Source organism: Cygnus olor, chromosome 23 (assembly GCF_009769625.2).
Source record: "Cygnus olor isolate bCygOlo1 chromosome 23, bCygOlo1.pri.v2, whole genome shotgun sequence".
Taxonomy (NCBI): domain Eukaryota; kingdom Metazoa; phylum Chordata; class Aves; order Anseriformes; family Anatidae; genus Cygnus; species Cygnus olor.
Genome location: NC_049191.1, coordinates 3,792,531 through 3,814,466, shown reverse-complemented (window position 1 = coordinate 3,814,466; position 21,936 = coordinate 3,792,531). Strand labels below are relative to the sequence as shown.

The following is a 21,936-nucleotide window of genomic DNA, read 5'->3' as shown; positions in this document are numbered from 1 at the left end:
GGAGCCCCCCCCCCCCCCCCGGCCCCGGTCCTTACCCTGCCACCCAGGACTGCTTTGCACGAGTGGAGCAGAGCAGCTTTATTTTATACTCAAAATACTCGGTACAAACAAGTGGGTAAGACAAACGCTCGTATAAACACACCCGCGCTCGACAAAACCGCAGCGCGGGGCTGGCCGGAGCGGAGCAGCGGAACGCACGCTGCACGAGCAACGGGGCAAGGCGAGGGACGTGGTCCTGCCGGCCCGGCCCTGGGTGCTGTGCAAAGAAAGGTCCGACGTTTCCCCCACCCGGGGGCTGGCAGGCACACGGACACGAACGGGAATCATCGTTTTAAGCCAACCGTCCAGTTTTGCAGGATAGCGACACGGCCTTTCTCTTCCCCAAAGGGAATAACACGACCTGAGCGACACGGAAGCCAGGGCGTGGGGAAGGGGCCCGAGCCGACGCAGCCAGCACAGGGCCAGACGTGCGGCTGCGAGCACGGGCTGAGATGAGGTTTCTGTGCTGTGATCCCATTTGCACAGCCAGTTTTGTAGGGGCACGCGTGTCCCCTCACAGCGCCTGGGAATTAAATCTGCCAGCACCCCGAGGACGGTGTGGGGAGAAGGGCGTACCACCGGCCTGCCGGAGAGCAACCTGCCGAGCTGGCGCCGCCCTGCCTCCTGTGCCCAGAGAACTCTCGGCAGCCAGGACAAGTGACTTCAAGAAACAGCCTCGGCCCACAGTTAGCTCAGGACATGGCATCAGCAGTCCAGGGACAGACACAGCCAGAAATGTAATAATACATCAGATGCTGAAAGCTCCACAAGCTGTGCTGTGGGTTGGCATACTAACCAATTCGTCACCCGTGGTAGCCAAACTCCAAGAACAAAACAGATTTGGTCTTAACTTTTAACTCAAAGGAATAACAAGAACATTTCTCCTAAAGGTGGGGCTCAGAGCCCCAGCACGAACCAAGAACATCTGAACGGGCAGAAGTTTCAGCAGCATTTTTCCCCTATTTTATCACTGTCTCTTAGCTTGTGAGTCAAGAGTGAGATGGCAACCACAACAAGTTTCACCCTCAGCACCACAGCATTGTCTCATCAACACTCAGTACCGAGAAGTTGCCACTCAGATCCAGGAGGCTGTGACAAAATGAGCTGCACCCCACGCTGATTTATTTAGAAATCCAATTATTTAGGACAAGAGTCGGGAGCAACCAGAGAAGCAGGGGCACTAAAACAGCCAGAGCCTCGCCAGGATCAGGAAGAGCTCTTGGACCCAGCTGTACAATCCTGCTGCCCTCTCAGGACCGGAATGGGAATGGCTTTCTCCCTAACGAGCAGAGACCCAAGCAGAGGTGTCTCCCCACTGGCCTGCAGCAGGGCCCCCCCTGCAGCTCAGGCAGGGGTTCCGTGCATTCAAGGCTCTGCAGGATGGTTTGTGATGGCTCTAAAGGCTGCTTCCAAGAAACAGCCACTCCTCGCCCTGCCAGCAGACGCATTAGGCACAAGGCAGTGCATGGACAGGAAGTTTCTCTAGCACATTAAGGCACTTCAGCATCAATCTGCTTCCTCTGCAGGCTGAATCATAACTCACGCTCGGAGTGCCATTTCAAGGGGGATAAAAGGCTTAAGGCTTCTGGGGGTAACAGGGCTCAGGGGGAGCATTTGGAGTCTTTTTTTAGCGTTGCTTTATTCCCTAACTTCTGCTGGCTACCAGAAGACTCTGGTTGCATCTACCTGAGCAAAGCAGGTCCTGTTCCATGCGTGGCTACGCAAGTATCCAAGCCAGAACTGCGCACAGAGCATCTGAGAAGCCTGTAGCACCTTCGTGTAATTAGCAGTGGTATAACTAGCACACCTGCCTGCCTACGAAATCCAGAATTCCCCCAAACACCCTGATAATACTCCGGTCTTACAAGTTGCACAGGATCTGCACAGAGAATTTATCAGAAAGACCAGGGCATCTGTTTCCTTTTAGTGTTGGTTTTAACTGTCACATTTGCATGTTCAGCGTTTGACATGCCTGGAAGGCTATTCAGAATTCATCTCCCAGAGTCGGAGACCACACCAGCTCCAGCAAATACAGCACAAACACATTCCACAAGATCAAAGCTACTGCAAAGCCCGACACCGAAGCCCTGAATGATTCCAGTTAGCCAGTCAGCAGCTCAACGATTCTGGCAACAACCCCCCTGATTTCTCATGGATAAGCCACGTCTTGTACCCAAGCGTAGGGATGGTAAAGTGCTGAATAGGTTTTCGGTTGCAGGAGCTCTAGTCTCCCGAGAGTTTCAAGTCTTCATTTCCTGTCTTACTTTGGGGAGAGTTCTTTACTGAGTGATGCAGTTGTCTCCCATGTCCTGAGCATATCTGTCAGATATCGCCGTCCTCAAGTCCTCCACCTCTTTGTGAAGCTGTTTTACCTCCACCAGTTTTTTTGCAAGCACATCGGGGCTCAGCAGGTCATCCTTCTCCTTAGCTGAGTACTGTGCAGCTGGGGAGTCAGAGAAAGGAGTTACCTCAGACATGCAATTCTGACCAAGGGTCATTAGCAAGCGACACAAAGACAACGCGTGTTTGCAACAGAGGTACTACTTATCATTTAGTTGTTACAGCACGCATCTTTACAGCATGCTAACTACAGAACGAAGGTTCAGAAGCCCAGAAAGATGAGAACCTTCCATGCTTTATGTGAGGTACTTAATTCTATTGCAGCACATGAGCCAGAGGGTTTGCTATGCCATCACTCCGCATACTTACATCGAATACCCAGGAGCAGGGAGAGATTGGGATCCTTGCCCTGCGCCCTCTGAGTGACAATGCTGTAGACAGACTGCAAGTCCTGCAGGCAGCTGGCCAGCTCGGCGTGCAGCTCCTGGGCAAGGTGGGCTGTCTCAGCAGGCAGCGGCTGAGTCGTTAGCTCTGCCTGCCGCAGTCGTTCCTGAAGGGTCAGGTTCTTCTCAATGAGATCCTGGTTCTGCACTGAAAGCTGAACAAGTGGCCACAGCAGATTAGTGGCCACTTAGTACAGAACAAGAGCACTTCACAGCAACATAACAACTGCTCCACGATGGGAACACCGAGGACAGGAGGAGCAGGTTTCTATATCGAGCCCTCCAGACTCTCACTAGATGAGAGAGCGAGCAAGCGGCAGCCCTACACAGGGTGTGAGCAGTCTGCTTTCCTGGCTCAGACAGCTGCACCGTGGTGCCGCACCATCCCTGCTGAGGTGCGGAGCAGCAGAGAGCCTTTCAGGAAGTTGTGCACCAGCCTCTCACCCCAACGTTGGCCTTCCCTTCCCACAAGGGCTGCCACCACGCTTAGGTTCCTTTTAGGCTTGAGACTGGGGCTCAGCCCTGCCCTTCAGCCAGGGCTGCAGTGAGTTCAGACTCCTGCTCACTGCCTTACTGCCCCCAGCTGGCTGCTTCAGTGCTCTCCAGCACAACCCACAGCCCCAGCTGAAACTGACTTTCTGCTCCTGTTTAGGAACAGCAAGGAACTCTTTTCAGAGCACTGACAGAGCAACAGGAAGCAGGAGAGGTTGTGCTGTTGACTGCAAATTAAAGGCATTACTAAAACACATAATCCACTGTTCATTCAACTGCCATGCTCAGGTATTCTACACCACTCTGACCTCTTTCACAGCAGTCCGGAGCTGCTGCAGTGCATTTTCCCTTCTCATTGCCTCCTCTTTCAGAGCTTGGCTTGTCCCCTCTTCCTGGGCCACCTGTTCTTCCAGGTTCTGGAACAGAGCATGGGAAAACCGTAAGCCTAACTTGCTTTATAGCAGATTCAATTTCTAGTTGCCTCCACAGTCATCCCTCACCTTTACTTGCAAAGACAACTGCTCCATCTTTTTCTGCTGTTTGTCCACAATCTGGAATCAAAAGCAGAGACATAAGAACTGGCCACACAGACTTCCAGCAATAACACCAAGACTTCTCCTCCAGTAGGACAGCGTCCCCTCTCCTCCTCATTCCTATCCACTTACTGCTTTAATTACTGCCTGTTAGTAGAGGACTCAGATTCCCTGATAAAAGGCACCCGATGAAAGATGTATCAGCTATAAAAAGACTGGTGAAGTTGCATTCTTGTGGTTTTCCTCTGCCTTTCTCTGTATTCTGCAACTTCTCTCTAGTGTTATCCTACGAGTGAGTGCACGGTTATCACACCAAGACCAGTTCTTAAAACTTCTCTGTTTAGAACTCCAGAAACTGCTGTTTTAGTGCAGTTGTAACTGCCTACTAATACAGAAGTCCTTGATTTCATTTTTTGTGCCTAGTGACTCAGTGGAAGGAAAAAAAAAGTGTGGTTCCTGGTTGGGAGGGCCTGTTACCTTCTTGAGACAGTCACATTCTTTCTTCAGAGAGTCATTTTCTATCTTCTGTTGTTTCTCCCCATCCTGTGCAAGAGGTCCTCTTTCCACATTCTTGACACACTGCTGCACCTTGTCCTGCAAGCTGAAATTAGCAGAACACCATGGGAAAGAGAAACAACTTTACGTGGGGTGTTTCCCTCTCTAGACAACATGAGGAAGCAAATGCTTTTCATAGCAGATGTCAGTGTCAACCTGTTTGCATCCCAGCTTGCAGACTGCAAGAGCTGGGAAAGAAGGAGTCCCCTTCCCTGGACACAGCCCTGGGCATAACATTTACAGAGACCTAACCACTGAAGGCCACAGATCTGTTTTCCAGAGAGTTACATTGAGACCAATAACCAAGAGAGAAACTCATGTGACAAAGAGGAGCCCCTGTTTCCTTCAGCTATTTTGTTCTGCTCCCACCCTCCACTCTTGGCATGCAGAACCTGCACAGTGCTTTGGTGAGTGGTCACAATCATCACGAATCAATGGTAACCCAGTTCTGAGAGGTGGGACAGTGGCTGTGCTGAATTATCGCTGTCCTCGGGCAGCTGCTACTTCAGTCCTAAGATGAAGCTCGTTCTAATCCTCCAGATTTTTTACCTGCGCACAGTAGAAAGAAGCTCCAGTTCCTTGTGTTTTTGGGTTTCCAGCTGCATCTCTTGCTCCCTGAATGCAGCCCGGACATCTCCGAGCTCTGTTTCCAGTGCCAGCACTGTTTCTTGCAGAGCAGTACTCTTCAGTTCGGATTCCTTTAGCTGCAAAGACAATCACAACTCTAGAGGTCTCCCAGGCATTTCGTCACATACACAACATGTTTCAGCCACACTCACGAGGCAGATTTTTTACTAGTTGGGCGGCCATTCTGAGCTACAGCTCGGAACATTTGTCCTCCAAAAAGGGCAGACTGCAACTTAAATTGGGCAGCTACACAAGGGATTATTTGTGGATCTAGAAAAGCCACCTGAGCAAGTGTCTGAAGAGACAACTCAGAGAAGTAAGAAGACATCGTTACTCAGAGAAGGTTTTACCTTCTGACTCTGTTTCTGGTGGTCCTCAAGAGTTGGCAGATCAGCCAGGTATCGTTCCAGGGTCTCGATTCTCTGTTGCCTCTCCCTGTTTTGTTCAGATTCCTTCTGGCATTTCTTTTTAAGATTATTAATGTGTTTGTCTCTTCCCTTTATCTGCAGGGATGGTTATATACAAGATTAGTTTACATAATTTCTTGTCTGTTCTTTAGTCCTCTATTTGCCTACTCATTTACCTGTTTGCACAGCGCTCAACCTCAAAATGCAAGACCACCTTACCTCAGCACCATCTCTGCTCGCTTAAAGACAGGCTTCTTCTCTGGTTAAAAGAAGAGGTGCTGAAATACTTCTAACTACTGGAGGAAGGGGTTTTGCTTATAAACCAAAGTACTCTACACGGAGATCAGAAAATACCTACAACACTACATTTCCATGGAAAGCTTTCATTCGCCAAGGCACTATGATGAATTTTGGCTTCTTAAAGAAAAGACATCTCAACTCTAGAGCAATGGGATCATACCCTTTCTTCCTGCTTCTTTAACTCCTCTGCATGTTTCTGCATAGTTTCCTTCAGCGTTTCCCGGATCAGCTTTGCATCCACCTCTGCAGCAGCCAGTTTTCTCTCTAATTCAATCTTTTCCTTACTGAGGGATTCAGTCTTCTCTGTGAACTGTGCTCGGAGAAACGTGTTCTCCCGTTGCAGCTCCTGCAAACACAGACAGCCTGTGAATTCTGTCCGTCAGAGCTAACAGTTAGAAACCGGCACTAAGCAGCCGGCTTGTCTCAGAGCTGTGGCTAAGCCCTCCTAATATCCAAGCATCACTCAGCCCACCTTATAGCAAGAAACAACACTTGTCGTAGCGCTGCCGGGCACTTGCATCACTAGCACAGCTTCCAAACAAACCTCAGTGCTTCAGGGCTTGAAATCACTAGAGTCACAGCGACTCTCAGAGATGTCAGATAATCAGGACCACACACAAAGGATAATTAGACTCTGCATAGCCCTCCTACTCAGAAAATACCTAATGAAAAGTGGTAGGACCAGGGGATTCAATACATATTTCCCCCTCACAGCCTGTTGCACCTGATTACCTGCATTCTCAACATGTAGACGTCTCCATAGGGCGCTGCACAGCCAAGCAGGGCACTGTGAACCTGCAGTTCACTTTCCCGGACCTTCTGCTCCAACTGGGATATGTGCTGTCTTTGCCTGTACAGAAACAAAACCAACCAAAACAGATAATACACTGTTCTCAAACATACGCCTTCTTTTTAATGGTAGTAAAGAGCAAAACAACATAAACGGAGCCACAGCAACTCTAATACTTGATATAATGACAAGCACAGAGGAAAGACAGCCCTACAACTCAGAACCGGCCCGCAGAGCAGTAATCTGAAAGCTGCTCGTTTTTGACCTCTTCACAGTTTACACAAACTTTTCTTCTGTCTCTTCCCTTAAAAAAATTCCTGCACCACTCCCCACAGCAGCAGTTGTACATAAAACACAGCAAGCCCTGCACATTCCGGAGAATCCAGCTTGACTGTGGATCTTTGAGTGAAATTAACAAACAGGGGACTCAAAATGAGCAAACAGAAGAGGTATTTACAGTCCAGATGCTGAAGGCAGTTTTCTTTAAAACTAACTTTTTCAAAAAGCATACAGACCACCAGCATTAGCTAGAAGTGTTCCTTGCCAGCCCAAACTCACAAAGAACAAATTTAAAATAGTTATCTCCAAGAGCTACCAGAAGCTCCTCAAGGAAAGAGGTGGTAGTTTCGACATTCTGCATGACTGTGATGTAAACAAAAATCTTTATTCGTTATAAAACACAGAAAATTATAGCCAAAACTGCTTTATTTGAACCCTTATGGATCACCATCCCACTTCCACGACAAAGGGCAGGAGAGCATGTGAGAATAGCAGACTGTTCTCAAAGGTCACTGTGTTCTTTAGAGAACAAGAAAGATCATTCAGGTTAAAAGGACTCAGAGATAGGAACTTTCTTTGGTATTTTCAAAACTGTCCCTTTCCAAAGGGAAATATACAAGTCCTTAAACTACACACCAGCATCAAGCCCTCACCTGTCAATAAGGAGCTCTTTCTCCTTGAGCAGGTTTTCATTGGAGTTCAGGATATTGATCCACTGGGCTGGATCAGGTGCAGGTAGTGAAGGAGAATACATGGAGGGGTGGTGGCAGGCACCTCCATTTTGTAACTGAAAGAGGAGACAAAATAACGAGGGAGAGGTTTATGCTCCACAGAGGTAATTGCAACATTGCTAGAGCTATTTTGCACACAGTGTGCTCATCTGCATGCCAGGACACAGCTATTTCAGTCTCTGTTGATGTCCAAGAACGAGTAACTTTGCCCAAGCACAACTGGAGACTAACAAATAATTTTAGATCACTGCGCTAGCTCACTGGAAACAATTTGTCTCCATTAGTGTACAGCTGGTAGGAGGCAATAAACAAACTTTCCCTCTAAAAAAACAACAGCATCTTTTGAGACAATCTGCTTCCTAACTCGTAGATATGGAATAAAATTATTCTATAAACCACTAAGAACTTCTGGAAACTGATGAGTTTTCTTGCAGTTTCTGGTGGACAGAATATTCACCTCTTGATCCAAACCGAAGCGTTGTGCAGTGCTGCAACATAATAAAGGACTGCTCAGCATAAGCAGCATGTCAAGTGACACCTGTGATACCCCCCATGTTGTAAAAACAGGTAATTAGGACACTTAATGTAAGATGGGGAGAAGCAGGAGACGTTTTCTCCCATGCTTCGCAAGTCCGAAACGATGATTCACGATTGAAGAGAGGAAGAGTTTCAAACTGGTACATTCACACCCCGTGCCCCTTACCTGCATTTGCTCTATTTGCAACCGCACGTTCTCCAGCTGTTGTTTCCAAGCACTGAGCTCGCAGACCCTCTCATGCGGATGTAGCGTGCAGGTGTCTTGCATCCATGATCGAGATGGAGGAGTTACTGGTTTTGAAAAGAAATTGTTAGCCTGGAGTCCCGTTGGCATCAGCCTGCCGCCATTTGGCCACGTTCCGTCCTGGGTTTCACAGACTCCATTAGCCCCCGCAGCCTGCTTGCTCTCTGGCAGCACCTTATAGTGTTCCTTCCCTGCTTCAGCTGCCCCGGAGTTTGGATTGAACTTCTGAAACCTGTGGAGAGGGTCAGCGCACAAACTATCCAGAAAGACAGACTGATTAAGGGTGCGCTCAATGGCAGGGGTGTCAAACTTCCAAGTATCTTCTGTTCTCATGTGATCAGAAACAGGATGCCAGGATTGCTCAAAACCATTTTCCCCTGAAGTCCCGTAGAGACGCAAGAGATCCCTGGGCGGCACCTGAGATGACTTCCCGGCATTAAAGTCTCCGTTTCTCATGAGTCCTGCGTGTTCAGAAGCCGAACCTGGCACAGCAGTTTTGGAAGTACTCTGCGAACAGCTCTGCTCCCCTGCCAAGCACAGCTTGGAGGGCGAGGCACCCAACGTGGATGGCATAACATGGGCTGTCGGGATGGTCACTTGGGTTTTGATGGGCTGGAATGAGGAACCGTTACTGGAATTGCAAAAGTCTAGGGAAAGAAGAGCGATGCTTTAATTACAATCCTGAAAACAGCCTGCACGAACAGCTGGACAACTTTCCTAAAGAATCTAAAAAAGTGAACCTTTCCCCCATACAAAAGGGGGACTAAGGCACATCTGTGTTCCCCCTCACTACAAGTTTCGGGAGCCTGTTGACATTTTCCTACCACAGTAAAACCACAGGTAGAATCCACGTTTAGATCAGTACACATTTTTATCTGACTCTAGCTAGCTAATACACTAGCTACTCAAACGTAATCTTAAATTAATAAGGTTATCTTTCAACACACACAGAAACCAAGTCCTTTAAATTGAATAAAAAGGCTGAAACTTACTCAGCTGAACACTGAGACCTTGATTCTGCTCTGCCCGTCCCACAGCTCAGCGACTCTGAATTGTAACCAAAGCTAACTGGAGACTCCACTTAAGCCCATGATGAGCTTCAAACACAGCTGAACACTACATCACCGAGTAGTTGACCTTCGAACTCCTCCAGGACGCAGCAGGAAAAAAGCTTTTTCCAGAAGCTACAGGAATGGCTCTCGAATATTGCCACAGGAAATGAGATACAGCAAACGCACCCCGACGTGAGCCTGTCCTGTCGGACAGACACCAAACCTGGCTGCGTAGGGTTATTCTTAGCAGCTCTCAGATTTCAATACAGCAACAGCAAGAGCTGAGAAAAGCAAACACCAAAACGCCTGTTTCCTCTCCTCGTCCCGACACATGGTGTATCACACTAACTTCAGGTTTCTCCTGGACACACAAGCTTGTTTTCTTCACGGGTTTGGCTAAAGGCCCATCCCCATATGATGTTTCTTTAATCCAAGGTCAGGACTGCAAGGTCACCCTTCGGTGTGGTTATAACCACTGCTACAAGGAGGAATAAAAGGTAACAATCTGAAGATGACTGAAACCAGGTTCTGAAAAGACCATCACCAAACCACAGAAAACTATCACGATAAAGGCACAAGACCCTTTCCTCAAAAATGAGCAGAAAGCGTGGGGGGGAATCTCTTCAGACACTGCTTGGCTGTGCCCAGGAACTCCAGAGAACACCGTGCTACCAAGCAGTCCCAAGTACATTCACCTTGGCAAACAGCGGAGAGACAGTACAGTTTCCTTTTACAGCCCCTAAATTTATCCCCCAGTGTCACTATCAGGAACTTGAGTTCACTGACCAGCACGCCACGTGCGGATGCTGGAATCGGTTCCCTGAATGTGCTAAGGGTTGTCACAACAACATTTCTAAGCGATGAACTGACCTGAAAGTCAGCGTGGCTCAGCCAGCTTTCGGTGCTGCAATTCAGCCTAAGCTCTAAGAAAGAAGGCTATCGCTCTGCGATATTCAGAAGGGCAATTTCCCAAAGAAATATCACCTCCCCTGCCCTCAGCATACAACTGGGAGCTTTATTATCCTGAGAAAGGCTAGAGGAGACTCTTAAACACACCCTTTAGTAATATTTCCACAGGCCATAGGCTTTTAAAAGCCTTCATTTCACCTCACAGATATTAAGATCTGTAGCTCACTCAAAAGACACAGGGCGGCTCGTGAAACGCACAAATGGGTGAAGTACATTGCTTTAAATAACACAAACTTCCTCCCTGCTGGAAGAAGCAGCAGTGAATCAACAGTGTTTTATGTCACTCTCATGAATGAAGATGAAAATACAAGCACGAGGGAACGCCGGGTCAAGCAGTTCCACTTCCCATGCTTTAGCTGAGTGCAAGACTCCAGCACTCTCCAGGAAGAGGCACACAACTTTAACACTGACAGAACTTATGCACAAAGGCACACTGATCTTAAGTCTCTAGAGGCAGCTGTAAATGGTTTGTTAAAACAGCACACAAGACTAAAGCACCCATATACCAGTATCAAACAGCAAGTCACCGATACGGCTCTCTAGTCAGTTAAAAGTGCTTATTACAGTTAAAAGACAAGCAAGCTAGCCTGGAGAAAAAGTGATTTCCTTAATTACTTATCTGTATCTTAGGCAGCATATCTGTGCAGTTAAGCACTGATTTTGAAATGGTCTCTAAACATCACTACAGATACTGCTCCCTCCGAGTTCTACATTCTCTGGGGGTCGGTAATATTGGGCCGTTTAATGCTTGGTGGTCTTAAGAAAACCACAAATCTGGGATCGTTACTGTGTGATGCCGTGCTGACAATCACCTTCTGTGCTGTCTGAGCAGGAGGTCCCAATGCCTGCATCCCCGCTGTCGGCCACACTCGAGCAGCGACTGAGGCGGCTCTGGAACTTCACAGACAACATCGGCGTCTTCCAGTTGGTCTCTGAGAAATGACTCTTCTGAGTGGGGCTGGGAGCTAGAGAGAAAAAGGCAGTGACGTTTATGTATTAGCAACAGACTGAAAAGTCTTACTATACAATTTAATAAGCCATACTTAATTACCCTTAGTGTTGTTGCTAAAGAAATCTCTTTTGGAAGCACAAGGAGGTCAAATAGTATCAACAGATATAAAAAAAAAAAAAAATCAATCTTGTTAAGGAAGTCAGAACAAACAGCAATAAATTATACTTCCACTGATAAGTTTGGTGATACTACACTAAACTGACACTCTGATAATTAGGAGCAGTGCTGGCACGTGGCAATACTATTAATGGTAAAGCTACATTCTTGCATTAGTTGTTAAGAACTCTTCTCAATTTATCAGTTGTTATTCAAGAGATGGGTCCATTATCAAACGATGGTCTACCCTTGGATACCCACGCGATGATTTAACTTTGCAGGAACAGGACATTGTCTTTTAATATAAAGCTTTTGGTAAATAACTCTTCTCAGGGTCACGTCTCCTCAGGGAAACTGAAACAGGATCCCACAGCAGCGCGGCTTTAAAGAAAAGACTGCCCTTACCCGATGGACTGTTCTGCTGGAGCCTCAGGTCTGGGTGTTTCTCAAGAGCAGCCATCTTATTTGTTCCACTCAACTACAAGGCAATAAATAAAAATCATACTTTAAATGAGTACAAACCAAACCCCGCTCCCACTGACCAAGCACAGCATACACACACATCAGCTACCCTTCGTCCAGAGTAATACAGCATTGCAGATTTAATTAGCATCCCCCGAGGGCATCACTGCAGCAACAGAGGCAGTTCTTAAAAGCGAGCAATTATTGCAGGATTTCTCCGTGCCTGAGAACTGAGGAGAGTTCCTGTTTGCAACATTCTCCAGGTACGCAGCTGCTCAGCAGCGCCTTTCAACCGGGGCATGTGTTATACCCATTGCAGTTATTTATAGAGCATCAGTCACCATGGTATCTATGCACCGGCTCTTACAGCGACTGGAAATTTCCCTTTAAAAGTCTTAAATCCAACACAGGTCGTTCCTGCCCTCTGTGGAGGTCACTGAGCAACTACACGCAGAAAGAACTCCGCGTTACGTACCACGAACGCCCGTCAGCACCTACCCCAAAGCGAGATTTATCACAGTGCTTGGGGCGATGGATTTCCTGAGGAAACGGAATTCCCTCGCTCCCCAGCACTGCAGCGGGACCCCGAGGGGGAGAAACTCCGGCGTGCGCCGGGCAATGCGAGAGCCAAAGCGCTCGAAGCGCCTGCAGAGGAGCCCCCGGCCGTGTTCCCAGCGCCAGCAGCGGGCCCGGGGCCGCTCCCGCAGCAGGGGACGGGCCCGGGCCGTGAGGGGAAGGGGGCAGCGCCCGGCCTGAAGCGCGGGGGAGGGGGGCTGAGGCGGGGGTCGGCCGGCCCGGGGGGGCTGGTTTCACCTCAGGGGGGCCGGGTGGGGGCCCGGTATCACCTCACGGGGCCGGTTTCACCTCAGGGGGGAGCCGCGCTGCCCCCGCCGGGCCGGACCCGGCCCTCACCTGGCTCCGCGGCGGCGCCCGCGCTCCCCGCGCGCCGCGACCGTTACAGCCCCGGCGGGGGGGCGGGGCCAGGGCACAGCGTCCTCCCTCGCAGCCCATCAGGCGCGATGGCCCCGCCCCTTCCCGTCGCTCATTGGCTGTCCCCAACGCCGATTCCCCGCCCCGGCGGCCGTTAGCGGAAGGAATGTGTCCGGGGCGGCCACCCCTAGGGCGGGGCCTCGGGGAAGGAGGGGCGCCGGCTGTGCCCGTGCGCCTGCGCAGTGTAGAGGCGGAGGGGGGCGTTGCCTAGCAACGGAGGGGAGGCGTTGCCTAGCAACGGGGCCGCAGCCCGCCCCCGCCCCCCGCTGCCTCGGCCCACAGGGGAGAGGGAATCCTGCGGTCATTAACGTTGGAACCCGAAAATAATTAAATTTGGAGAAGGAACCCCCAAAGTCCTGAAATTTGGAGAAGGAACCCCCAAAAGTCATAAAAGCTGGAGAACACCTCCAAGCTCACCTGCTCCAACCGCCCCCCCCCCCCCCCCACCAGTGTCACCCACGACCGTGTCCCTAAGTCCCGGCCCCACACAGCACCACCCCGAAACCAGACCCGATGGCCGACCGCGGTGTCCAAATGCTTCTCAAGCTCCACCAGGCTCGGGGCCGTGCCCACGTCCCTGGGCAGCCTGTCCCTGTGCCCGACCACCTCTGGGTGCAGCACCTTTCCCTAACACCCAGCCTGACCCTCCCCTGTCCCAGCTCCCCAGGGTGTCCCCGGGGAGCAGAGCTCAGCGCCTGCCCCTCCGCTCCCCTCAGCCTCCTCTGGGCTGAACAAGCCGAGGCACCTCAGCCGTTCCTCATACACTGCACCCTCCAGACCCTTCATCCTCTTGTAGCCCTCCTCTGGACGCTAACAGTTTGATATCCTTACGTTGCAGCACCCAAAAAAATGCACACAGTGCTCAAAGCTACACCAGAGCAGTGCAGGACAATCCCTTCCTCTTTGTCCCCACGTTGCCCCCCACCCACAGCCTCAAAGGTCCTACCACCTCCTCGGGACCCCCATGTCCCCACAAGCCCCAACAACCGCTGTGGGGCAGCTTCCCCCAGCACAACCCCTCACCTGCTCGGCCGGGAAGGTCGGCGCCGCGCTGGGTGCAGTGCCCTTCGTTATGCCTGGCCACGGCCCCTCAGCGCCGCATGAGCAGTGGCAGGGTCACCTTCCCACCCCAGCACCACGGGCACAGCCCGCCCTGGCTGGAAAGCACCGTCACCAGCAGCACTGAGATCTAGGGCCAGCGATGGGGACCCTCTCGCTGGCGTCAGGTCTGGTGGTGGCCCCCATGGGCTGGGTGCTGCTGCTGGCCGCCACGGCCACCCCTCGCTGGCGGGAGCTGCCCCAGCGGCCTGGGTACCCCCGCGACGTCTCCTTCAGCGACGGCCTCTGGGAGAGCTGCGTGGAGGTGCTGGCCCAGCCGGGCCCAGCCTGCCGCTTGTTCCCGGAGGACACAGCCCGGTTCTGGCCCGTGCTGGTGCTGAGAGCTGCCACCGTGGGCTCGCTGCTGCTGGGGGCCGTGGCGTACGCCCTGGCCATGCTGGGGGCGCGGTGGTGGGCTCCCCCGCCGCGGCACAACCTGGTGGCCTCTGCCGGGCTCCTGCTGATGCTGGCGGGCGCCGTGTACCTGGGCGCCGCTTCCTACATGGCTCACCGGGTGCTGCAGGACTTGGCCAGCCCGCAGACCCCCCCGGCGGACCGCTTCCACCTGGGGACGTGTCTCTACCTGGGCTGGGGCGGCGGAGGGGCGGAGGTGCTGGCTGGCCTCTGCTTGGCCACCAATTTCTGCAGGAAGAGCGGGTTCGTCGCCGGGCCGGACGCTGCCCCTTACGAGGTGGATTACTGAGGTGCTGGGGCGGAGCGGGTCCCACTGCGGGTCTCGTGGGGACCATGCTGCTCGCCATGGGGTCACGGTGGCTCCTCAGCCTCCCACCGTGGGACCAGAGTCCCTGGACACCCCTGAGGTTGTCACTGGGTGGGGAAGGTGGATTCATTCCCCATCTTTACCTCTTTGCTGGTAGTTTTTCACTTGAAATGAAGCCGGTGTTGACGCTTCCTTGCCTGCTACTTGATTGTGGGCTAATTCTTACACAGGCTTTAGCCAAATAAAGAGCATCCGCACATCCAGCTGTGGTTCATCTGTCAGGGGCCGGGTGGCACAGGGAGGGACAAGACCTTTCTGCCATCTCCTTCCCCAGGAGGACGGTGGCACATGGTGTGAGTGGGGGCTGGTTGTCGCTGCAGGGACACTTTGCACCAGGAAAACCAAGGCACCAAACCAAACCAAGCCCTCACCGACACGGTTTTTATTTACAGAAGAGAGCCCAGCTAGAGGCACCATGCTGGCACACGGTGGGAGCGTGTTCCTCCGGGAAAAGGCCCCAGTTGTGAACATGTGGCCGAGGCAAAACGTCCTTGGAAAAAGCAAGACCATCCCTGCAACGTCCCGCTCCCGTGGGCGATGTAGCAGAAGGGGTCAGAGCCTTCAGATCTGCCACAAATCCTGCCATGCCCCCACCCCAGGGCGGGCAGAGCACCGGCAGCACCGTGAGTTTTATGGAGAATGATTGATGCCAGAGAGGTCCTGGGGGTGTCAGGGTTTGGCTGCCTCTCCTGGGGAGCTCTGCTCGGCCTTGGGGTCTCCACCGCCGCCGCCCTGGCCCTGCCGCTGTGCCCAGCACTCCTGCAGCTCCTGGTACAGGTCCTGGTGCTCTTCCTTCCAGCGCGTGAACTTCTCTGAGGTGAGCGTGTCGTCGTCCAGCAGCTGCTCGAGGGCCTGCAGCTCCGCCAGCTTCGCCTGCCAAGGGAAAAGGTGGTTTTTGGGGCAGCCGTGCAGGGGCTGGGGAAGGGCCGAGGGCTGCAAGCTCCCACCTTGAGCGTGCTCTGCAGGGCCCGCACCGCGTGCACTTTCTCATTGACGTGGGGGTTCTTGTTGCGCCGGATGAAGGACTTGCGGCACTGCTCCTGCGTCAGGAACCGCTGCCGCCCGATGAGGGACACCCCCCCCTGCTTCAGGCACTGCATCAGGCTCTCGAGGTCCTCCTCGCCGGGATCTGGGCGAGAAGATGGGCACCATAGCATGGGGCAGCCCTGAAACCCTGCAGGGCCGCCTCTGCCTGCGACTCTGTTGTGAGAGCATCCCACATCCAAAGGGGGGACTGGACCAGAGATTAAAATGGGTGTGAGGACACAAAAATGCAGCCCAACAGTGCTGCAAGGGCTCGATTTACCTCCCCTCCCCTTGCACACATACATGCAAAAGGGTGGCTGTGAATTCAGTCACAGGGTGACAGGGAATGGGACCCCATTTAGCACAGGGCGTGGAGCCCCCACATCCCCCAGCACCTACCCTCGGGTGACCGGGGCCGGGGGCTGCCCTGGGGGCTGCTGGCTGCGCTGCTGGGTTCGCCGCTGGTCAGGAAGAGCTGGCCTTTTTCTGGGGTGTTTTGCAGCCTTTTCTTTGGCTGCAGGAGAGACAGGGTGGGAGGTGAGACGAGGACCTCCCGTCCCCTCCATGGACGTCCCTTATGGCCACTCACCGAGTCACAGCCCTGCCGGGGAGATTCATCATCAGGGTCCTCGGCTTCTGTCTCGCTGTAGCAGTCTGGAGACCACGGGGGAGGACGGTGGGGAGCGGAGAGAGCAGGAGGTCCTGGGGTGGTCCCAGCAGCGGGGCAGGGACCCCCATCCTCCCCAGGGGCTGAGCATCACCCCAGCACTCCTCCTCTCAAAGAACATTTCTCACTTTTTCCCCAAACCGTGGGCAAAGCTCCCAGTGCTCCCACCCGCAGCTCCCAGCAGGGTCCCTGTATCCCCAGGCAGGGCCGTGTTACCTTCCTCCCTGTGCGGCACCGGCTGGTGGGCCAGCGCGTGCTTTGTCTTGGCCGTTACCAGGTGACTGACCCACCTGGGGAAAAAAGGACGGACAGACGGACAGATGGACAGAGGGTCGTTGCCAGCCCGGTGTGGCAGGACTGCCACGGCCCGCTGCGTTACTCACATGCTTAAATCCGCCAGCGTTTCTGCGGCGAAGACGAAGGGCTTGTACCTCTCGTGGGAGAGCTGGAAGACGCTGGGGGAAGGACAAGCAGGCGGCTGCCCTTGCTGCTGGGGCTCCCCAGGACCGGAGCCGGCCCCGAGCCCCCATCCTCAGCACCCTCGGCACCACAGGGACCCCACTGGCACCGCGGCACCCACTCACTATTTCTTCTTCTGCTCCCTCGTGCTCTCCAGGTTGTAGGTGGCCAGGTTGATGAGACCCGCAGCCTTCTCATCCTGCAGGGGAGACACGGCTGCGTCCAGCGCCTGCCTCGGCTGGCAGAGCCCCATGGCGGGGGGCGTGAGGGCGTCCCCACTCACGTTGGGGTGGTGGTACCAGTAGAGCGTGTGGCCCTTCAGCACCAACCAGCACCGCTTCCACTTCTGGGCCATGAAGCCCACGTGGTCCTTCTTCTTCAGGAGCCAGCCATCGCAGTCCACCCGGCCCAGGTCCCGGCACGAGACCCGCCGGCGGCTCAGCCTGGTCGCCACTCCTGCAGGCGCAGCGTTTGGGGGACATCAGCATGGGGGGGGGGGGGGGGGGGATGAGCTGCAGGAGAGCCCCCAGCCTGGCTCTCCCCAGCCTGCTGACACCAGCCCTGGCAGCACCCTGCTCACCTTTGGGTCTGCGTCCAGTCTCGGGGCTGCCCTGGATGGGGACGGATGAGCGATTAGGGACAATGCAGGCAGGTGAGGGCAGCGCTGCGAGCCCAGGCACTGCCGAGACCCCCCACCCCAAGCAGCACCCGCAGGGGCTCCCACCTCACCCACCCTGCAGCAGCAAGCCTGGCAGGCTGTCCCCACTGGGGACAAGCAGGACATAAAAAACCCCTTTTCCCCTGCTGCTGCTCCCACCAGCTCTCACCTCCCCAGGGATCCGGTCGGGCTCTGCGCCCTGAGCCCCAGCCCCGGGGGCTGCCAAGGGGCTGAGCTCCGCGGTGCGGGGTCCGGCGGGGGCGCGTGGCGAGCACGGGGTGCCCGGCGGGGTGCTGGCCTCCCACGCCGCGTCCTCCACGGCACCTGAGAACAGCGAGCGGGGCTGCAGCCTCCCTGCGGCCTCCCGTCCCGTGGGGAGCAGCGGCTCCTTCCCCTCCGCTCCCCTCCTACCGCGGCCGAGCGGTGCCGGGGGGAGCTCGCCTACGTCCTCCCCGGGCAGGCTCGTGTCACGCTCGTCCTCGTCGTCGGTGCCGGGGTCCGGTGCAGAGTCCGGCCCCGAATCCACGTCGGCGGCCGCACTGGGGGAAGAAAGGACCCCTGAGCTGCAAAATGTCCCCTGCAGGGTTCCCAGCCCGGGCACCAGCCTCGCTCCCCAGCCCGAAAATCTCCCGGTGGCACCGAGCTCAGCCCGGCCCGCCGCGCCAACGGCTTGGTGCACGCCTTTCCATTCCGGGAGAGGAGAAGGGTCATTTCTAAATATAGTTTCTGCCCCATTAAAACGTTACCAAGCAAATTAATTACAAACAGAGGCACTTTCTGGTTGTTGTCGTTGTTATCGTTGCTTAAGACTGCCGGCAGCTGACCCAAGCTGCGCTCGGCCACCGGGACGCTGCCGGTCCCACAGGGGATGGGGCCGTGGGGTTCAGGGCCGTGGGGCACGAGGCCGGGGCTCACCTGGACGTCAGGGACACGGGGCTGCCGGGGCACTCGCTGCTTTTGGCACCGGGAGGATCCGCAGCATCCGAAAAGGCTCCTGGCACCTGGGGATGGAGCCTCAGCGCCTGTGTCCCGCAGCATCACCTCGTTTTGGGGTGACACCCCCACACCCCCCGGGGCTGTAGGTACCACCAGTACTGGAGGTGCCCGGCTCAGCCCGATTCCCAGCACAGCCCAGTCTGGCACTGGGAGCACTGGGATTGCTCACCTGCTGCCGGGGAGGTAAAGGGGAGCCAGGCGGGCTGAGGGGGACCTTCTTCAGCACCAGCGTCACCCCACTCGCCTTCTCCAGCAGCTTCTTCGCCAGGTTGGTGCGTGTCCAGCCCACCTGCCACAGCACCCTGCTGAATGGGGGACAAAACCCGGCCCCATGCACCCTCCCGGACCCCAAATCCCCCCTGGCCCCGGTTCCTGCATCCCCCAAATCCTCCCCCAGCCAGAGGTGAGCATCCTGCAGCCCAGGGGAGCCCTGCAACCCCAGCCGTGCCGGGCTCCCCGACCACAACCTCCCGGCCGAACCCACCCCCCCATACGCCCCCCCCCAACCCCGTCCCCGTCCCCGACTCACCACCACCTGCTCGTTGACCTGCACGATCTCATCTCCGGGCAGGACGCGGCCCCCCTGCGCAGCCAGGGCCTGGGGCAGAGGCAGGGCAGGGAGCTTTCAGGAAGTTTCCCAGCTGGGGAAACCCGGGGCAGGGGGGACGGGATGGTGGGAGGGGGGGGGTTAACGGGGGGGGGTTAACCATTAACCCGTGGGCCTGGTCCTGCTCGGCACCAGCCAGCCGCAGGGGGCCGAGGGGCTGGCGGGACGGGGGCGCAGAGCGGGGCACTCTGCACCCACCCCTGTGATGAGCTGCCCGGTCTCAGCCACACGCAGCCACCCACCAGTTTGGGGACAGGGGGGCGGGTTAGGGCTCGGAGGGGCTCCCAGGATCTGGCCCCATAGGCTGCAGCTGGCGGGGGGGGCAACATCTCCTGTGGCCAGGGCTAAAATGGGGACAGGGTGACAGCGGGGGACGGGGACAAGCAGCAGGGGGGCAGCCCCCAGCTCACCTCCAAGTTGGTCGCGGACACGAAGTGCAGGCAGGAGCTGGTGGAGGTGATGTCCAGGCCCTAAAAGGGGGGCGGTGTGAGGGGGGGGCAAGGGAAAGGGAAGGTGGGGGGCACGGGGGGACTCACCAGCGGGTTGCAGGGCAGCGTCGGGGTGCTGGGGGAGGCCGGGGGGCTGCTCCACAGCTTGGGGGGCAGTGTGGGGGTGCTGGGAGATGCCGGGGGGCTGCCCCACGGCTCGGGGGGCGGCACCAGCCCCACACGCTCCAGCACAGCTCTGCGGTCCAGCAGAGCCGGGGGGCTGCAGCCCACGATGCTCTCGCAGATGCCCACGATGTGCTGGCACTGCGGGTGAAAACACGGAGATGGGGGGAGCATGGGGCCACCAGGACCCCCCCATTTGCAGCCCCCTCCTCGCCCCACGCTTACGATCAGCAGGATCTGGCTGTTCCTCTCCACTGCCGAGCAGTCCTGGGGGGGGGGGGGGGGGGGGGCAAAGCACAGGGCTGAGCGGGACGGATCAGCCCCCCTCTTCCAGCCAGGGGGGACCCCATAGGGAGTTCCCCCCACATATCCCCCTTCACCCCATCTCTCCCCCCCCCCCACATCACACAGATGTTTAGGGGAACGGGATAGCACCCAGCTGCCTCCCCCTGCTCCGTGCCCATCGCCATGGCCTCGTGGCTGCGCGGCCACCCCGGGCACCCACCGCCTGCAGCACCTCCGCCAGCCGGGCGCAGAGCAGGACGATGTCCCTGCTGGCCGAAAAGTCGTTCAGGGTGGAGAAGAGGTACCTGGAGAGCCGGGCAGAGAGCTCAGCGCCAGGCACGGGGGTGCGCCCAGCACCCACGGGTGCCCCCCTGCCCGCCCCAGACCTGTTGAGCCAGGAGAAGAGCCCCTTGGCGGCCCCGATCAGATCCACCACGCAGGCCAGCAGGGCGAAGGGGGGCGGCTGGGGGGTGGCAGCCCCGGGCGGCCCCTCCAGCACCAGGGTCTGGGTGCGCTGCGCCAGGTCCCGCAGCCCCTCCGTCAGCGTCCGCAGGCTGGTGCTCGCCAGCTCCGTGTCCTGCGGCGGGGATGTGGCCGGGACGGGGGACAGGGGTGGGCGGGATGTGCACCGGGGGTCTCCAGGACGCCCCCACGTCCCCCCCTCCATCCAGCCCAGGGTAACCCCCCCGTGCCCCCCATCCAACCCAAGGCGCTCCCCGCTCTCCATTCAGCCCAGGGGGTCCCCATCTCCCCCCGCTCCATCTAGCCCCGGATAACCCCCTTGCGTCTCATCCAGCCTAGGGTGTCCCCCTGTGTCCCCCCCCAAAACCCTCCATGCATCCCAGGGTGCCCCCATGTCCCCCCTCCATCCACCCCAGCATAACCCCATGCCCCCCCCCTCCATCCACCCCAGGGTAACCCCAAATCCCTCCTCCATCCACCCCAGGGTGCCCCCCTGTCCCCCCAGGTTACCCCCGTGTCCCCCCTCCACCTCCCCCCAGGTTACCCCCATACCCCCCCCCCCTCCATCCAGCCCACACCCCAGCAGCACCCATGGGTGCCCGGGCTCACCAGGGCTCGAAGCTGCTCCACGGCGTCCAGCAGCAGCTCCTGGTGCCCCACGCGCCGCACGCCCAGCGCCTCCAGGGACCCCGCCGACAGCCCCAGCAGCTCGGCACCCGCCAGCCCCCACGCCTCGAAGGGGTACCCCTGCACCGCCACGTCCAGCCCTGCCCGAAATACCCTCCCCTGGAGCCAGGCGGACGGGGGGGGGGGCCGGGGGGGCTCTGACCCCCCCCATCTGCTGTCCCCTGGCTCAGTGACCCCGTGTCCTTTGGCTGGGGGTGACGCCTGGCCACCAGGAGGGCCCCATCCACGCAATGAGCCCTCCAGGTCTCAGCCGGCACCGTGACGGGGGGGGGACACACACACAGCCCCTTCCCCACCCCGCTGAATATCACCCCCCAGGGATCGTTTTGGGGAAGGTCAGGGAAAGCTCTGCCGCCCCCACCACGGCCACAGAGTTGTCCCCAAAGCGGGGACACCCCAACACCTCCTCCCCACCCGCCCCACTGCTCACCCCGGTGGGGTTCCCCCATGGGGTAAGGGCACCCCTGGCTGGGTGGGGGGGGCCTCGGGGCCGGGGGGGGGGCGCTCACCTCGCAGCCAGGCTGCCACCTGCGCAGGGCCCCAGGCGCCCACAGGCTCCATGGCGGCGGCAGCAGGGCCGGAACCACCGCTCGTCCCCGCCGCTCACCTGCGCCAGGTCAGGGCGGCCCCATTGGCGCGCACGGGTGCCGCTCACCGGGGCCTCCCTCCCTCCCAGTACAGCCCAGTACGGCCCAGTACAG

General features: G+C 56.5%; 3 protein-coding genes across 10 annotated transcripts; 1 reads left to right on the top strand and 2 right to left on the bottom strand.

The window, feature by feature from the left end:
- Positions 1–63: 63 nt before the first annotated feature.
- CEP85 (centrosomal protein 85) lies at positions 64–12,878 on the bottom strand. Of its 4 annotated transcripts, none has more exons than XM_040534837.1 (14): positions 12,821–12,878; positions 11,852–11,924; positions 11,151–11,303; positions 8,240–8,964; positions 7,459–7,592; positions 6,469–6,586; positions 5,897–6,082; positions 5,380–5,532; positions 4,952–5,106; positions 4,325–4,448; positions 3,815–3,865; positions 3,623–3,730; positions 2,749–2,977; positions 64–2,482 (listed from the first exon to the last, which is right to left on the bottom strand). In XM_040534837.1, the coding sequence occupies exons 2-14, from the start codon at positions 11,904–11,906 to the stop codon at positions 2,319–2,321; spliced, it is 2,355 nt and encodes a 784-aa protein (XP_040390771.1). In that variant the 5' UTR covers positions 11,907–11,924; positions 12,821–12,878; the 3' UTR covers positions 64–2,318. The 4 variants fall into 4 exon arrangements, with proteins under 4 accessions (XP_040390771.1, XP_040390772.1, XP_040390769.1 ...); XM_040534838.1 differs by lacking the exon at positions 12,821–12,878 and adding an exon at positions 12,407–12,536; XM_040534835.1 differs by lacking the exon at positions 12,821–12,878 and adding an exon at positions 12,009–12,056.
- A 1,221-nt stretch (positions 12,879–14,099) lies between these two features.
- LOC121059057 (claudin-19-like) lies at positions 14,100–14,699 on the top strand. Its single transcript, XM_040535422.1, has one exon. It carries the CDS (start codon positions 14,100–14,102, stop codon positions 14,697–14,699), a length of 600 nt encoding a protein of 199 aa, XP_040391356.1.
- Positions 14,700–15,144: 445 nt separating this feature from the next.
- On the bottom strand, positions 15,145–21,888 carry CNKSR1 (connector enhancer of kinase suppressor of Ras 1). 5 transcript variants are annotated; one of them, XM_040535152.1, is made up of 21 exons: positions 21,745–21,888; positions 21,158–21,315; positions 20,473–20,663; positions 20,307–20,391; positions 20,027–20,068; positions 19,727–19,942; positions 19,601–19,660; positions 19,113–19,181; positions 18,753–18,872; positions 18,503–18,609; positions 17,999–18,126; positions 17,757–17,911; positions 17,510–17,540; positions 17,213–17,385; positions 17,055–17,128; positions 16,854–16,925; positions 16,687–16,760; positions 16,393–16,457; positions 16,203–16,317; positions 15,725–15,906; positions 15,145–15,650 (listed from the first exon to the last, which is right to left on the bottom strand). In XM_040535152.1, exons 1-21 carry the CDS (start codon positions 21,794–21,796, stop codon positions 15,447–15,449), a joined length of 2,373 nt encoding a protein of 790 aa, XP_040391086.1. In that variant the 5' UTR covers positions 21,797–21,888; the 3' UTR covers positions 15,145–15,446. The 5 variants fall into 5 exon arrangements, with proteins under 5 accessions (XP_040391086.1, XP_040391087.1, XP_040391088.1 ...); XM_040535153.1 differs by having other exon boundaries at positions 18,005–18,126; XM_040535154.1 differs by having other exon boundaries at positions 18,503–18,588.
- Positions 21,889–21,936: the final 48 nt, after the last annotated feature.